Genomic DNA, 17,373 nt, shown 5'->3' with positions numbered 1-17,373 from the left:
TTTTAACAAATAACAAACAAACATAGCCAGGGAAAAGTAAGTTAAAATTTCGGTATTATTTAAAGTTTTTGATTTACTTTTAAGTTGAAATTACAAGATACCCAACTCCAAATGTCGACTCCTCTCGAGAAGCTAACCTGAAATTTTAATTTATGGATAGTAAAAAAGTCAGAAACAAGCTTTCCTAGAAAACATGCAGTTATAATGATTGACATTTTTTTGAATATTGTTTTTAAAAAGAGAAGAATTTAATAAGATGAGTCTAACATTTTTTTTAAGCAAAAGTTGAAAATTGGCTAATTTTACTTTACTTTTCAACTAGCTTACAAGTAAAAAATGTAATTGTAAATGTAAAATTACATTTCAGATTTCTTTCCTTTCAGATGGAACTTCAGACTTCCAAGTCGTTGTGATAACAACATTGTGTTTATGACTTGAAAGTTTATGGACCTTTAAATCTTTAAAATCTTTGCAAATCTAGGAATTAATATGTGAACACGATTAACATGACCATAAGACACTAATGTTACAAAGAGAAATGTTGGTTTGATGTGACCATTTAAATGAAGTTAAGCAGTTAACTTTGTTTGAATTATTTTGCTGCTGTTACCAGAAAAACAGAATTTTTTTTTAATTGCAAATGTTAGCTTTAGCTAGGTAACAGCTAAAGAAAAAGCTGGTGTAAAAAAACCCATCAATGTTACTTAAACTGGCTTAACTTGGCTGTTCCAGGATATTTTGGTGAGGAGAAATAAAATAATTAGTTATTTTATTTTAGAGAATAACGGGAAGGAGTCAAAAAGAAAATGGGAAGCATTTTTTTTTAAACTAACTTGTAGTTTAAGTTACTGAGTCCACTGTATTGTTTAGTATCAATTATTTTTACATGTAAATGTTTTTATTTGATTTACATTTTGTCTGTTTTGTGGAAATATGTAATTTAAAAACGGTATCAAATTGAATAATTATTTTCAGTTGACATAGCTCTAGATTTGATTCACTCCTATGTAAACATTACAATTCCAAATTTCAAAACCCGAACACGCTGTTATGATAACACCACAATGTTACTACAGAAATCCTTGTGAACCTAATGTCTGATTGTGATGAAACCCAGCTGTGTTTGACAGGGTATTGTAATCCCTTACCTAAGCCTTTTTGTACTTTACTGTCAGTATACATGCATAAATATATTTTAAAAAGTATATTTGAAGATGGTAAAGCAGACAACTTATTTATTTCTTGTGTAACTTGTTGTCCCATGACTATCCATGTTTTGTTGTAACAACACTGGAAAAAGTCCCAGTCTGTGGACCACTGTGTATTTGCACAAAGCAGCTGTTATATCTTCTTTTTATGGATCTTTACCTTGTATAACTGTAATTTTGAGGTGCTTGAAGGATCTTTTCCCTCCATGCTACAAATACTCAACAACTGTTGGATTAAAAGTGGTCCAGTGAGCATGCTCTGTCCAGTCCAGTTTTACAGTTTTTGTTTTGTTCTTCACACTTCTTTGGACATTGACTCATTTTCTGGTGTTTTGATTTAGAATTAAGTATGTTAAATTGCTAACTGTAAAGAAAAGCTGCTTTTTTAAATCCTCTAATGATATATTTTCATTTTGTATTTAAGTATATATATATGAATGTATTATGAATTCAGATTATTTTCTTGACAGATGCTTTTAATGTATTGGAGAAGGAAGTCAGGTTAACTATATTGCTGTATTAAACAATCAAAACAAAAACCCACCAGACTTTTATTTTTAGCATACACGGGAGCATTTATTTTCCTTTATCCCCCTGGGTTTTTGTCTGGGAACAAATGTAGGTTAGTCCCCCCCCCCACCTACACAAAAGAAAAGCGCTGGTGTTTGTGTGAGTGAGAGAGGGGGGGCTGTTGTTGTGGTGGCAGCACCACATGGCTCGACAAAAACACAGCACAGTGTTGTCTGACAACTGCACGCTGGCATAACAGGAACTCGTGAACCCGACGACCTCGCAGGTGGCTTTACCCAGAGACAATCAGAAATTCACACCCACCGAATCCCTCCTTCAGGGGAACTGATTTATGTTTTTAAATGATGCCTAATGATTAACCCTTAATTCCGTTTCTGGTACATAAACATCGATGTTTGTGTTTTCAGTTCAGTTATTACCCAACTATTTCACAAATGACAGCATGTTTCCACTTTCAAAACCTTTTTCCAGACTCATTTCTCACCATCCTCAGTGGTGGTTGTGCATTAGAATCTTTCTAATGCGACATATTGGGTTCAGATCATTTCAAAAAGTAAACTAAATGACAAATTTGTCCAAATTTAGAGCTGTTGGGTAAGTCCTAAACTCCTGAATGTAAGCCTCAACATTACTGTTTTGACCATTTTTGGAGCGTTAAGGCATCAAAAGGACAAACGAGGAGAATTCCAGCTTATTCGCTCAAGTTCACTGAGGTGAAGCCTAGCAGACATCACTTGACCAGCTTCACTTTTCAAATTAGCCGCACCCGACCCCAGCATCCACATGGATTAGATTTACAGTTGTAATGAAGCTGAAAAGGTTTCCCATATCCTATATCTATAATCATGTGTTGCAACTACTGTCTGCAACACATCTCTGTGGAATAGGGGACTTGACTCAGCTAGTTGTACTCCTATATAAAAGCAAGGTTGCTGATGAGCTGTGTGATTTTGCAGGTAAACCGCTGTTCTGCAGCAACTGTGTCAGTATTTGTGGAAGAACTTCTTTCAGATCTCTAATTTTTGGCTTTACTCTAAGTTGAAATAGATGGCAAGAGATTTGCAATTAATTTATCACAACCACTGTATAATCTCAAAGAGACTGCATTCAGTTGCAGACTGATAGCAGACTGACTCGATTGCTATTTTGTCACCACTTCAAAGCACCAAAACTGCTTCGAAGGCAGCAACTGACTGACTAGTTGCAGATCTGGTCCCAGTCTTTGAAGCAACAACTGAAGTTGCAACATTTTGCTTTTGGTCTCCATCCCATTTTTCTACTGACTAACGTTAACGGGAAAGTAAATCTGAGGAGCAATTTGACAGAAACTATTTTGTTTCTCGATTTCGTGTCTGCAGCCTGGTGTTGTTTCCATTTAATGGTATTGATGGCTTCACCAATATAATATACAAACATGCTGCATGCACATTTATGCCAGCCTTCACACCTATACAGGATAAAAGAATGTGATCAATTCTACCTTTTGGAGCTGTACGTGTGGAACATCCTTCAAAACAAATGCTACACAGTTGAGTGGAGAATTTGATTACATCCATCAAACCACCATCCATTACTGTAAAGTTTACACTGTTTGACCTCCACTCAGCTGTTTAGCATTTGTTTTAAAGGAAGTTGCACATGTACAGTTCCAAACAGCACTCGCTTGTTTTTCTCCTGTCCACCCCAACACGACTGCAACTTTACTAACGTCTGTCACATGAACCAGAATAAACAGTATGTAGGGTGTAAGCAAGACACTTTGACTTCTTGAGCAAGTATTTCAGCAATGCCAGGCATGAAAGATAAACTTGCTTGACAGCATTTTGCATTATTTTACATTAAATGCCTCATTGTTTGAAGGTGCCGAAACCCCCCAGAAAAGAATTTCAAAAACATGCATTATTTTTGCATTTCTTCATCTAGCACCTATTTTTCAAAAATTGTATAACAAATAAATAAACAAACAAACAGGGAGTCTACTTTCAGGAACGTTTTTGGTATGTTTTTAATAAATTAACGTTCATTCAAAATACAGTGCCAAAGGAATATGATGCAGCCAAACATGCTAGTAAGGTTCGTCATGAAGCACCTGTGCTCATGTTTAAAAAATAAAAAATAAAAATAAAAGTTAAAAAAAAAAAAAAAAAGGAGGAAGACCCCTTCCCTCCTCTAACCCCGCCCCTCTCCACTTCTGCTAGTGGTTGGCGGGACAGTTTCCTTAGCAAAAGTCCCAAGGCCAGCCCGCTCCTCTCACAACCAATCAGCAGCAAGATTCCTCGATATTCACTTCGGAAAATGTAATTCAATAGGGGAAAAGAAAAAAAAATACCCACAATCACACTACAGTAATGTCTGATATTAATTTAAAAAAAAAAAAAAACAAAAAAAAAAAAACCTAATACAAAATAGACCTGGTTATTTCCCCACACTAGAACAGTTTTCTTTTAAACATATGAAAAATAGATATTCTATTATACATTTTATATATTTCAGCAGCTTGGAAATAAGAAACAAAAACTTAAAAAGATCATGAGCCAGAAACCTGTTTGTACTGTGAATGGAGTTGTGTGTTGGAGAAAAACAAAGTGTCACGATCATGTCACGGCAGATCGAGTGAGGCGTTGACTGCTGGCTGTGTGGAAGACCGGTGTGCAAACCAACTCGAGGAACAGGCAGCGGCGGCGTGAGGGCAGAGGACAGAGAGGTGAGGGAGGAGAGGCGACGGGTGGCTGAACCTGCAGTCACCCTCTCTCTCGCTTTTAAAAACAGCCTCTCTGGCCTTTCCCAAAAACCGCAGCCTCTGCTTCCCTCGTCTGCAGGCCTTTTGAGGAAATAAGTGATCCTGTTTTTTGAAAAAGGAAAACTCTGCTGGAAATTAAACTTCACCTGCTTTGTGACTGCAAGAGAGAAAAAAAAGTAAACCAGTGTTACTGAAATTTGAAGATGTAAGCTTAAACTCTTAGATTAGGAACTATTTCATTACCTCTGCAAAGAAAAGCAGCAAATCTTATAAAAGCTGAAAGCAGAGAATGACGCAGTTAAAATCTAATGCAACTCTTTCTTAAAAGTAAGAGTCAAACATTTTCTGTTTTAAGAATCAAATGGGGAGAACTGCTGCTTTTCTACACTTTTGCACTCTACACTCACTTTTGACTGACTTTAACTATGTTAACTTAACGTCTGAAATCAGCTTCTTTTGCACAGAGCAAAAGAAAAATGTTAAAGTGGATCAAACTGAGGTTCTCATGCTGTAAAGCCAGATTTTCTGCAGAGTATTCCTTCATCAGTAATGAGAGAAGAGGGGGAAAAGAAGAGGAGCAGAGAGGGGAGAGAGGGGGAAGCAACAATCTAATAAGGGGCTTTGGGGGGTAATTTTGGTACAGTTGCCATTGACATTTATGAGTAGATTTACAAGTTAAGTGCATCATTATCCTCATCATCAGCTGATGTTTAGATTATCATATTGTAGGAACTAGAGCCTGAACGACGCTGGATTTTTTGGTGTGGATGCTTTGTTTTTTTTAAATTAAAAATTCAGTATATTGGTGTATATACACACACATTAATCAGCCACAACATTAGAACCACCTGCCTGAAGATCAAACAGCTTTGACACCACTGCATTGTACTGCAAAGAGAACTATGATCATGATTTTAGGATAAGTTATAACACCAAAGCTAAAGTGATGTGATGCGTGTCTGCTTCCAGTGAGTGGCAGTAATGGACCTAGAGGCTGCTGCGCACAACGAAGCCCGAAAAGCCAGCGGTGACTTAACGGCTGTCAACGTAAACGAAAATGAGATTTGACAAACTCCGCCAGGTGAAACTAACAAACTGTGCCACAACTGTTGAGTAATTCTCAGTGAATATAAGAGTGCGTCGTGCCTTGAAACGACCAGAAACCTCCAAAGAGTAAACGAAAATGAGGTGCAGAGCAAACAAAACAAACTGCGTTACAACTGTTATGAACAGTGATATAATACTGAATAGTTCCCGGTGACTATCAGTGAGTACAGTGGCTTGAAATAACCATCATTGGAACGAAAAATAAATAAAAGATCAGCTTTAACGTTGTGGCTGATGGGTGGAAATACAAACCTAGAGCATTTCAGATTGTTCTCATTATTTATCATGGTTAAAATTACTTTTGGAGGCAGATCGCCGATTGCCTGACCATGTTTCAAAGCTGCGATTCCTGCTCTGCTACATGTGCTGCTGACAGTGCTGAGTGTAATGTAAACCATGAGTCCAGTGTTTCTCACGCAGACATGGGCAAAATAACTTCCACAAATTTAAATGCTCTTATTTCCAAAGCCCACTCCCTTCCCACGCCATGTTTCCCTACTGGCTGGCTCACTGTTGTGGTGGTCCTTGCCTCTCCAGCCTTTTCCCCTGTGGTCGATTTGGACACCTGCTGACCAGCGCCAGCAGGTGTCCAAACCGAGTGATGAGACTCACCGGAGAGGCAGCTGAATATATTGCACTGTTATTTATCACAGAGACCACAGCAATTGAAAACTGCAGATGAGCACCTTATAAAACAGTAATATTTATTTTTCTCATTTCAGAACGTGACCACCACAAACAGAAACGAAATCTGCAGGAAACACTGGAGTCTGAGTTGCTTGGACGCCTGAACGACCTCAAACTTTTTTGTGTTACGTTCATAGAAAAATATCGGACAAGACACGAGCCAATTGGGCACCAGCTGATATCGGTCGGGCTCTAGTTGGAACAGTATGACAAATGTAGGAAAATCTAAACACATTTTACTGGCAAAAAAGAAAAATAAGAAACCAATGAACGCGGGGAAAACATCTTTTTTAAAGATTACTAGTAATTTTGAGGGGGCGTTTTTTTTTTTGCTCCAAACTTGTTTTGGGCTGGGCTGCTCATCAGCAACAGCCTCTGAAGTCCAGAGCTCCCTCTACAATACAGAAAGTCAAACCCTTTTGTTTTCTAGAGTTCCAATGAGCCCCCTCCCCTTATTGTTTGTTCCTTGGTAATATAGTCTCCTGCTTTAGACGGAGAGATAGGGGAGGGGTGCTTATGAGCTATACGTTAGGGAGGGCCACCAGCTCACCGTCCACCTCGAACTCCTCTGCGCCATCGGGGGAGAAGAGGTATGTTGGGGGTTTCCAGGGGGATTCCTCCAAACAGGAGGGATACAGCTTCCCCACCGCACAGCGGAAGTCCTTGCCCAGATCCCAGAGCACACGTTCCGACACGGGCTGCCGCAGGAACCAACGGTCGAGCTCCACGTCATACTGATAGATGGCGTACTTGGCACGCTCGTTCATGTGGGTTTCACGCATGAAAATGCAGAGCGAGTTGAGCAGCACCACGGCCCGCACGCACGGGTCGGAGTAGCGCTTGGCAGGGATATTCGCCGCCAGACGCCACTCATTCTTCTTGACGTCGTAAATCTCCACAGTAACCGAGGAGCCGTCAATGGTGCTCGTTGGCAGACGGATGCCGGAGTTGCTGACGACGTGGAGCCCGCCGATGTAGAAAATGAGGTCGCCGAAGGCGGCCGCAGATGCGAAACAGCGGCTCGTCTTGCGCATGGCCATCTCCATCCAGGTGTCGGCTCGCGGCAGGTAGCAGTACATCAAATCGTGGGTCATGACGTATATGCAGTTATGCGCCACCACCGAGGTGCTCCAGTTCCAGGCGAAGGGTAGGGGGCTCATCATGGTCCACTCGTCCTTCTCGCAGTCGTAGCGCTCCACTGTGCGTTTATTCAGCTCGCCTCCGACATTATCCCCTCCGATTGCATAGATGAAGCCGTCGCAGTAGACCAGCGTGGGTTTGATTCGAGCGCACAGCATGGGGGTCTTGGGCACCCAGGAGTTTTGCTGGGCATCAAACCAGAAGAAACTATCGACTGAGCGGAACACCGCCTGTAACTTGCCACTCTTGCCATGGTTGGAGATTGAGTTTTTGAGAGGGATCTGCCCACCAGCGATGAACACGTCATTATCAGGAGTCACAAGCGTGCCCACCTTCTGCAGGTCTCCCGGGGGATTGCACAGCTTGTACACTTTCTCCGCCTGTGGGCTGTAACACACTACTGTAGTAGGCACGTTCGAGGAAAATACATAACCGTCACTGTGGGTTTCTGACATGGCCTCCATGAAGATCAGCATCTCCTCCTTAGTCATGCCTAACCGTGGCTTGAAGAACTTGGGCATGGATTTGTAGAGGCCCTGAACCACCACAGACTTGTCGTTCGGTGGCAGACCCTGGAACCAGGCGCGCTGGGTCACCTCAGACAGAGCATCTATGCGAATCTGACTCAGAACCGAGGACAGGTGCTGTGACCGTGCCTCCATATTATACTCCAACCACAGCATAGCAGCCTCGCGCACGGTCTCCTCTTTTTCGACGTTGAGGTTGTCACTGCTCAGGATGTCTATGAGCAGCTCGTGGGACAGCTGCAGGAAGGTCTCCTGTCGGTACACTTTGGGAAACTTGTGCTCCACCATGCGCTTGGCGCTCTGCTTCAGCTCACTACAGCTGTAGAGGTCACCGATGCTCAGCATGCGGACGCAATTCTCAGCGTTGATCTTCTTCACCAGGTAGTCTCTGCACTGCAGCAAGACATCCTCAACCTAAATAGGAGAATAAAGGATGTGTCTTTAGTTTTAGTCTTCTTCATATTCTTATCTTTAAAGATGCAAAATAAGGATATAATTTATCAAGGCCACTACCAGAGCACTACTTTCAGTGGCGGATTGATACAAATTTAGATCAACAACAGAGCTCTTTGGCACAGAGAAATAGCACAGGTTGTTCCTTTTCTTTGTCCTTCGCTGCACTGACCTGCAGGAAGCAGGCGGTCTCGTAGAGTGGCTCTACTGTGCTGTCGCTGATGGCCAGGTTGCCCGTATAGGCGTACGTGATGATGATCTGCAGGGTGGCCGCGTCCACGTTCCTCAAGTGGACGTGGGTTTGCGTGCTCTCGCTGAGGCCGCTCATGAACATTGCCCTGCGAGTGAAAGACCGGAACAACAGTGAGACGACAGTCAACGCAGCAGCCGATGTAAGAGGAAGTGAAACAGCGAGATCTCAACTGAGGTTCACGAAGATATGAAATTTTAATCATATGCATCACCCAATTTAAAAAAAAATGAACAGAAAACATTTTCCACACCATCTTCTTAATCATAACTCAGAGCAAGATAACAGATACAATGAGCTCTGATGGAGAGGAGCTTTATCCAGTTTGTACTTTCCTCTCTTTCTACTAGGGGTGGGGGAAAAAAATCGATACTGTTTAGTATCGTGATATTTTGTTTGCTAATAATGTATGGATACAGGGACAGCAGAAATCGATATTTTGTTACAAAAAAAGTTTTTGTGCTCTGACTTCAGAGCATGTTGATCCTTTTTCTGAGCAAGAATCCTGACATTCCTTCACTGTCCAAATGTGTTTAACTTTTTTTTTGGCAGCAATAAACATGACAGTTTACTTATTTTAATTTAAGACATGTTTTATTTTAATTAAGTTTAAAACTTTTTTATTTAATGTAAAATTATATTTTGTTTTAATTTACTTTCAAATTCTTCAGTTGCTGAAGGGGCTGCATAGTTTTCATAAACTGCAGAGTTCAGAATAGCTATAATTGTACCAGATGGTTGATTCAGTTAAGTTGGACTAGACTGTAATACAAACCGTTCAGTTTGTCAACAATAAAACTGAAATGAGAGAAAGACTGAGTGTGAGACTTTGATATTAGATAAAATGAATATTGATAAAGTTTACCTTTATGTACAGAATCTGAATATCGCAAAATATTTTTAAAAATTGCAATAATATCGTATCGTGCGTTAAGTATTGTGATAATATCGTATGGTGGGATGTATGGTGACTCCCACCTCTACTTTCTACAGGTAACTCTGGCATTATAGCTGCCAGTTATCCATCTAACATACTACTATGACACCAGTTTATTAATACTTCTTAATATCTGTATAAAATGTCAGAACTAAGTTCAGCATTTCCCACACAAAGGCTTCACTTTAAAGTAAGTTTGTCACCTCATTTTAACATTTCTGTTCAAATCATGTCAGACTGAAACACAGGACTGATAATTCTTTATCCATCTGTCAGGTTCTAATTGTGAGTCATTAATATGAAAACAATTATTAATCCAAAACTGATCCTGTTTAACGGGGCAAACATCCTGAGACACAAATCGGTGAAACAAACCATTTCTTACACCAGTAACGGCACATGCATGCTGGGTAACACTAACTAACAACTGGTTGTGTTATGTCATGCATCTTTATATTATAAAATTATATGAAGACTAACTTATCCAAAAGTCACATTAAAGATACGGTGACCTACAAGAACATCAATGATAGGATTTCAGGTCAGCTGATTTTCTCCAACTTCATCACCTTGGGCTGCCTCTGCTCTGGAGCATCACTCCAACCTACTTCATGTATTTTGACATGAAGTCACCAAGGCTGAAGAGCAGACTTAAGTTATTTTCACCAAGTACCTTTGACAAAACAGCTCCGACTCTTTGTATTGGAGTTCATAATCTGTGGTAAACACTGCAGCATCACTGATTTCCCTGGAACAGATGTTACTGCTGTCTTGTTGAACACTAATAAGCTTGTTTCACTAATACCAGATGACAAAAGGCGACAAGCAACACCCAGCACCTGGCTGGTAGTCTCCAACCCCCACATTGCATCAGCAGCCTCGGTGGGATGCCCACGCTGCCATGTTGTCATTCATCAGCAGCTGGTGTGAATCAGAGCCTCCTTTACTGCATCAGTTCATTCAGATTTACAAATCTGAGGAACAGTTAGTGGCTTGAGATGGTAATTTACATTTATTTGGATTCTGTGCCAGATACAGAGTGTTCAGAGGCACTGTGTACTACTGCACAACTACTATTTTGGGGGGGCCGAAAACACCAACACTTAATTTCCTTACCGATTTTTAGTTAGAAAACCAATCAAATTTGGGGGGGAGACATGGACCCTTTCGTAATTTGCTAGGCCCACTTAAAATCCAGAGAATCCCCTGCTCTAAAAAAACATCTGGAAGATAATTCGCAGTCACTGGTTGGAGGATTTGAAGCCCTTTCTCCTTCAATATATCAGCTTTTTGACATTCTGGTGAGCACTGTTGAATGTTTTCTGACATGTTCAAAGGTGATAAACAGCTGACTACAACATGCTGCTCTAATTTTTATTTTTCAAAGCAATCACTGTATGAAAAAGAAAGAACAGCTCTGTCCACCTGAAGACTGGCTTTTGGGGGCTGTGTGTCTGTGTGCTGATCACAACAGCGACCAAACCTGCCAGCCTGTATTACGCAATCCTGCAGGCATACCCCTGCACACCCCCACCTCCCTTGTTTCCCCACTTTTTGCTCTCCATCTCTCACCAGGACCTACGTGACCAGACTTTCCCCCTATAAACACAAGCGCTCTGCACAGCCGCCCTCCATTCCTTGAAGAGAGGCATGCGTGGAGAGAAAGAGGAGGAATAGGCTCCACTTTAAACAGAAAGTGCTGCGACACCTCTACACCCCGAAGGGGAAACATTTCCCATGTTCACACCAGATAACGACTGCATGGGAAACAGTTGTGAGAGGTCTGAATTGATGGGAGGTTTTTCTTGGAGTGCACGCAATGAGACAGGAAGGAGGTAGATGGTGTGTTCAAATGCTGCAGGAGCTCCCATCATGCACAGAATCTTATTTGCTACACTGCACACCCTTTATCATGCAATGTGGTGTGGACAAATGAGGCCTCGGGGGGGCTTTGAGTGATATGTTTGCTTCATTTTTTTCCCCATGCATAAATATTTCAGTGCCTGTACTACAAAGCAGGTTCAAAACCAGCATCTACCTACCTTATCACTGAACTTAGCTTAACATCAACAATCAGGCAAAAGCTCAATTTCTATTTCTGCACCGAATCCATGTAGAGTTATTGATGCAACTTCTGTAAATGGCCAACACTCCCCTAAAAATTCACCACTCAAACCCTGGTTCACGGTGGAGTTTCTCTTTAAATTCATTCTCTTCCAGTTGATTTGAAAAATGACAAGAGAAGAAGAAAAAGCAGGAAATAGTTTATCAAATTACACAATTTTGATCACTACAGGCACTACGTGTGATAACAGCCATGTATGTGCCAGTAATAATTCTCAGTTACTGTGATTGCTAGTAGCAATAGGAAATCTGAACAACGTGATAAACATGCACATAACACTTCCACTGCAGGTTAAACACATAATGAGGGGGTATCCAACACCACCTAGCAAGTTTTGTTTGTCCAACATCCAAGTAGAATCCATGGCTAAAGACATCCACATACTTGCAGGATACGCCTCGACTGCTTGCAGCTTTATTTTAACCTGTTCTTACTTCTGCAGGTTTGTCACCGTGTGAGAAATTGAAGACATGCATCTCCTAATGTTTGAGTTAGCTGAGCAGGTGGTTTGATTTATGGGGTCTTGCGAACTTTAACCTTCCAATGTTGACTTTAAATACAGTCATGAGCACTGCTACTGTCAACTCTAGAAATTGTCTAGATTGTCTCCATCTCTGCTGACAGCTACATCATCTTTACTGGTTCGTCAGCATCAACCCTCTGCCTCCATCTGTGTCTGTCCCGGGCTACATGTTGGCTCCTTCCCTTTTAGCTCGGCCGTGGTACATAGTGCAGACCAGAGCAGTTCAGTCCCTTAGTTTGGGCTCAAGCAGACCATCTTTTACACCCGTCTTCCTGGTGAAGGCTTTAATCAGAAATTGCTGCCCAAAAAAAATGTTTTTGTTGATAAAACAGACTACTTCTGTCGAACAGGCAGACACTGAAATACATTTTACAGTCAATACTCACCTATTTTTAAACTGCATGCTGTCTAGTCCTGATGACAGCATGCATTTTAATAAGAAAGACTGCGTCTCAAAACCATGCCTTCCTTCATATTTTTAATACCACCCCGATGAGCCTCTTTATTTTAATTACCACACTTTCGTTAATCAGAATCATCTTTTTTTTGGCCAAGTTCGTTCACACAAACAAGCAATTTGACTTCCTTCAGCTTGTGCTTGCTTGACAAACTTTTTTCCTGGTTATGTCAAACCCTCAACTGGTGTAGAGGACATTCCAGCACTCAAGGAAACCCCATCCACTTGTTTTATATAGAGCAGGTAACACTTGCTCTACTACAAGATGCATTATTCATTAAAACTGAGGGAGGTGAGCACCCACAGACCTCGCCAGGCTACATAAAGACAGCATGCATACATCTCTTCGCATTTAGAGTCACAAGCAGCCCGAGGCTGTTAAAAGCAGACGCGCACAACGTGAGTTATTCCATCCCCGTGAGGCGCACTCACCTGAAATAGGAGCTACACGTGGCCAGGACCATCTTGTGACACGGGAACTCCGTGTCCTCCACCAGCAGCACAACGTCAGTCAGTAACTTCTGTTCATAGAAGAACTTGAGCTGCTCCAGCAGGGAGACAGCATAGTCCGTGTTGACCGGCCTGCGCTCACTGAGATCCGACATGGTCGCATCCCATGAATCCCGCCCCAGTTTTGAAAAGTAACGCAGCCGGCAGAACCGGACTCCAGCCAACCAGGAGAAAAAGTTACAATCTTAAAGATTCAAGAGGATAAATGGGGAAGGGGGAGTGGGCAGGGGCCAACTCTTTAATGACTCCCCAAGCCCAAGTGGAGGCGTACAACACCTATGTCGAAAAATATCTGTTGCTCCTTCTGCTAGAGATGTGCCAAAAGCTGAGCATCACCACGAGGCGTCCAGAGGAAGGGGGTCCGGGTTGAGGAACGGGCTGTTTCCCCCTTGTGGGCTTCCTATTTGTTGTCTGAGGTCATGCAGTGAGGCACTGGGGAGCGGAGGTAGAGAGAGAGCGAGCTGCTACATCAGTGCTTGTCTGTAAAAAAAAAAGAAAAAAGGAAGCGTGAGTCTCACATGCAGAGAAACCAGCAGTAGAGGAAAGATAAGAAATCTACAAATTCTTTACATTCCTCTGAATTTCTTTAGGTTGTCTGAGCATTGAACACCCTGAAAAATTGCATTTCCTGTCAGAGTCTTAGCACTCACTTCACCCTCTCGTCCAGAAGCTGCACTGGCAGCTGGTCAGCGAGTACAGCCGTTTTCCCACATGCACTGCAGCCTTGAATTCTGAGGAGCTCTTCAGCGAGAGCGCAAATAACGCTGACATTAGTTTGTCTTTAACCTGCGCAGTCGGTGTGATCTCACACTAAAGAGTATTATCAGTTGAAGCACACCATTTCCTGCTGGGTGGGAAAGGTTAACACTGGAAAATATCCCCACCCGAGAAACATATAGGTTTCAAAATCTGTAATGGTTTTTATTTTTTGTGCAAAGGCACTGTTTCCCAGACTAAATTCTGTTGTATGAAGTGATTTGGTGACATGATGATGGTGAAGATGGTAAATAATTACACCCCAAAATTCAAAAAAATATGCAATCACTGTTTAGTGACTTAGGCGATGAAACAACAAGAGATGCATGGATCTAATATTTGTATTGAATATTGGTCTGACTCAAAAGATTGGGCTGGATAGAAATGTTATATTACAAAACTAGAGAGAGTGCAATTGAACCGAGTCTGATATTAGCTTACAAAAAGATTCCCAGTCACTCAATTTAATTTAACACTGGTATCGAATTGCTACTCAACATCGACAAATGCCCAAAGCCAAGCATCTGTATCGCGCTGGAACTGGAAAGAGTAGGAAAAAGCCAGAAAACAGCCTGGCTAGAAACGACCCAAAACCCTTCTAAGAAACAAGACAGCATCTGGATTCACAGGGTTTTTTTTGTAAAATTGTTATTGAAAGGCTACAATGTGTCCATTTTTAATAGTCCCTTTGTAACTCCAGGTGTAGCAGTCACAAAAGACATGTTTTGTTGTTTGCTGGTGTACAGCATGGCTTCTCCATTGGCGCAAGGGGTTACCACAGGCTCCTAATGTTTATGTAGCAGAGTTTTTACACCAAACGCCCTTCCTAACACAATCCTAAAGTAAACCACCTTCACAGGAAACCCAGGTTTAACTCTGATGTTACCTGGATAAGATCAACTGGTTTACGGTACAGACCTCAGAGGTCACTGAATAGTTAGGTGAGTGCGTTAAAGTCTTCACCAGATCCTAACTCTACCTAATACCTTAAAGAGATTCTGGATTTTAAAGCACTCTCAATAATCGCCAAACCATTTTGCCTGATCTGATCTCATTTCACCTTTGTTCACAGCTGTCAATTAAACAAAAAATGAGTGAAAATCCTCAGGAAATAACAATGTTTTAAAAAATGTTCTATATGCAGTTACATCACCAGTAGCAGTGCCAAGAAGCAAGGAAGATGGGTCACCACATTTTGCCAGAAAAAAAAAAAGTCTTACTAAGCCACACTGAAGCAGGGGTTTTCCAGCTCCAATTAGTCACCTGTCTTGAACCTCAACCTCACCCAGGCCTATGAAAATCTACCATGGAGTATAAGCCGCAAAGGTGATGTTATTAAGAAAAAAAAAAAACCGCTAATAATCTTTACCTAACATGTGTTACATCAGTCTGCAGGCTAACGGATTCGAGGTTATGCATCGGTGCAATTTACTAGCACGTTCCACGCACCGCGGAAAATCACTCTGCTGATGCAGGATCTAAGATCATCTATCTATCTTTATTAACAGCTGTCAACTGTCAAGATTGATACAACTTCATCCACATTTATGCGTCTACAGGGTTTCTTCCACTTAATGCGGGCCCAATCTGCCAGCAACACCTTGGAAAACGTGCTTTTTACGCAGCCAGTCAGCCACCGAGGACGCAGTCAGCCTCACAGCCTGCTAACAGGTTATCCTGCAGATAAATGCTGAGATTTTTTCAGTCCGGCCAAACATTTTTCGGACCACACTGAAACTGGACTGCTAGCTTCGTTAGCACGTTCCACCACGTCCAAAACAAACCCCGGTGCTGTCTAAAACATGGAACCGTTAGCCAGATGTTGAAATTGGCAAACACCATGGGGCTATGTTTCTTACGTGTACCTCCACAGAGGTGGTCCCCCATCTGTTGATTACGGTACCTACACATCTAGCCTCTATGTAACGTTATATCACTGGCTCAAGTAGTCACCCGCGGCAAGTTAGCAACTATAGCTTCCCCATTAGCTTCGTAGTTCCGGTGTACCTTACCAGTTAGCTAGCGAGAAGGATGAGCTGTTATAGTTAGAAAATCACGGATATAATATCATCAACTCAGCAAAGAAGCTGCTATGAAAAAAGGGCGTTATAGCAGTAGCTAACGAGAGTGGTCATGTTGCTAACACGCACACAAACACAAACTGCTAGGCTAGCTGCTAAAAGAGCTAAATAAGCTGAGCCACTTCTCGCGCAGAACGCCTAAAAAACAACACAAATTTAGCTTACTGTAAACCTTAGCAGGATCCACACTCTAAACCGTCACGGGATCTCTTCCCAGCAACAGAAAGCGTGCAGTGATCTCCCTGTGCCGAGCTGAGACGCTGTGTGGAAGGTCCGAGCAGCGGACAACCTTTTAACGCATCATAAGCGCCTCCAAGACAAGAGGCCAACAGAGGATACTGCGCCTGCGCCGGAATCAAGCGAGCCGCGTCCTCTGGTGAAGACACAAACAGCGACCCCTGCAGGACTGAGACAGACACTGCACTTGAGAAAAACAATTATGGACATTTATTTTAGAACCACCGACAAGAGCAAAGTCCCCTGCATTCTTATTTATTGAAACATTTATTTATTAACACTTAACAATAAAACCCTAGTATTTTACTGATATTTACAATAATAGATAATATAATTTTCATTAATCTTACGGATCTAAATATATAGGCAAATAATTATGTGACATTAGAATTATGCTTTTAATAAAAGATTTGGCCCTACAAAGAAACAATCAAATATGCAAATAAATACACAGAATCAAAAACAAAAAAAACGTTTTTATAGGATATCATATTAACCATATTTATTCGTGAGTTTTAGTATTCATTAGCCATGATCTCTTTGTACTATTCTGAGCCCTTTTTAAAATCGATATTTTCCTTAACTGACTTTGTTCGGTTTTTGTTTAATTATGTCTAATGTCTTATGTCTAACCCTTCGGCTAATAAAATAAAATAAAATAAAATAAAATAAAATAAAATAAAATAAAATAAAATAAAATAAAATAACTGTCATGTGGATTTAGGGTGTTGGTCTGAATTTGGCATGTTCAGACATAACTGTCCGGCGTAACATAATTTAACTGACTTATTCACTGATGCCGACTCTTTATTTTGTGTGTCCGTTTTAGGTTGTAACCCCCTGTAATAAATCCTAACTATTTATTTATTTATTTATTCGGGTTACTTTAACCCGATCAGGTCGCGATGCTGATTTCTCCGTTTGCACTTGAAGCAGGCAGCCCTGGAGGAGCTGCAGCTGTTTCCTATATGACTGATTAACGGAGATGTTTCAGCTTTGGTTTATGGTCGCGTCATGTGGACCTGAGTGGGAAACGTCTTTACCTTTGTTTGTTTAGAGGAACTTTAACTATAGAAGGAGAAAAAAAGCAAACAAACGAACGAG

At 41.4% G+C, this 17,373-nt stretch overlaps 1 protein-coding gene across 2 annotated transcripts; it reads right to left on the bottom strand.

The window, feature by feature from the left end:
• Positions 1–4,121: 4,121 nt before the first annotated feature.
• kbtbd2 (kelch repeat and BTB (POZ) domain containing 2) lies at positions 4,122–16,348 on the bottom strand. Of its 2 annotated transcripts, none has more exons than XM_087846316.1 (4): positions 16,198–16,348; positions 13,118–13,675; positions 8,566–8,731; positions 4,122–8,354 (listed from the first exon to the last, which is right to left on the bottom strand). In XM_087846316.1, the coding sequence occupies exons 2-4, from the start codon at positions 13,288–13,290 to the stop codon at positions 6,795–6,797; spliced, it is 1,899 nt and encodes a 632-aa protein (XP_087702442.1). In that variant the 5' UTR covers positions 13,291–13,675; positions 16,198–16,348; the 3' UTR covers positions 4,122–6,794. The 2 variants fall into 2 exon arrangements, with proteins under 2 accessions (XP_087702442.1, XP_087702443.1); XM_087846317.1 differs by having other exon boundaries at positions 16,205–16,348.
• Between the last annotated feature and the right edge of the window lie 1,025 nt (positions 16,349–17,373).

The sequence above is a fragment of the Neolamprologus brichardi genome, chromosome 9 (genome assembly GCF_056152115.1).
Source record: "Neolamprologus brichardi isolate AB-2024 chromosome 9, ASM5615211v1, whole genome shotgun sequence".
Classification (NCBI taxonomy): domain Eukaryota; kingdom Metazoa; phylum Chordata; class Actinopteri; order Cichliformes; family Cichlidae; genus Neolamprologus; species Neolamprologus brichardi.
Note: the sequence above shows the minus strand (reverse complement) of the source record. Positions and strands in the feature narration are given on the sequence as shown.

What these genes read in the sequence shown, in the direction of transcription:
- kbtbd2 (XM_087846316.1), bottom strand. Translation starts at nt 13,290, where the DNA reads ATGTCGGATCTCAGTGAGCGCAGGCCGGTCAACACGGACTATGCTGTC. An exon ending in ACGTGTAGCTCCTATTTCAG is followed by an intron (nt 8,732 to 13,117) that starts GTGAGTGCGCCT and finishes TTTCACTCGCAG; the next exon opens with GGCAATGTTCATGAGCGGCC. An exon ending in AGACCGCCTGCTTCCTGCAG is followed by an intron (nt 8,355 to 8,565) that starts GTCAGTGCAGCG and finishes TCTCCTATTTAG; the next exon opens with GTTGAGGATGTCTTGCTGCA.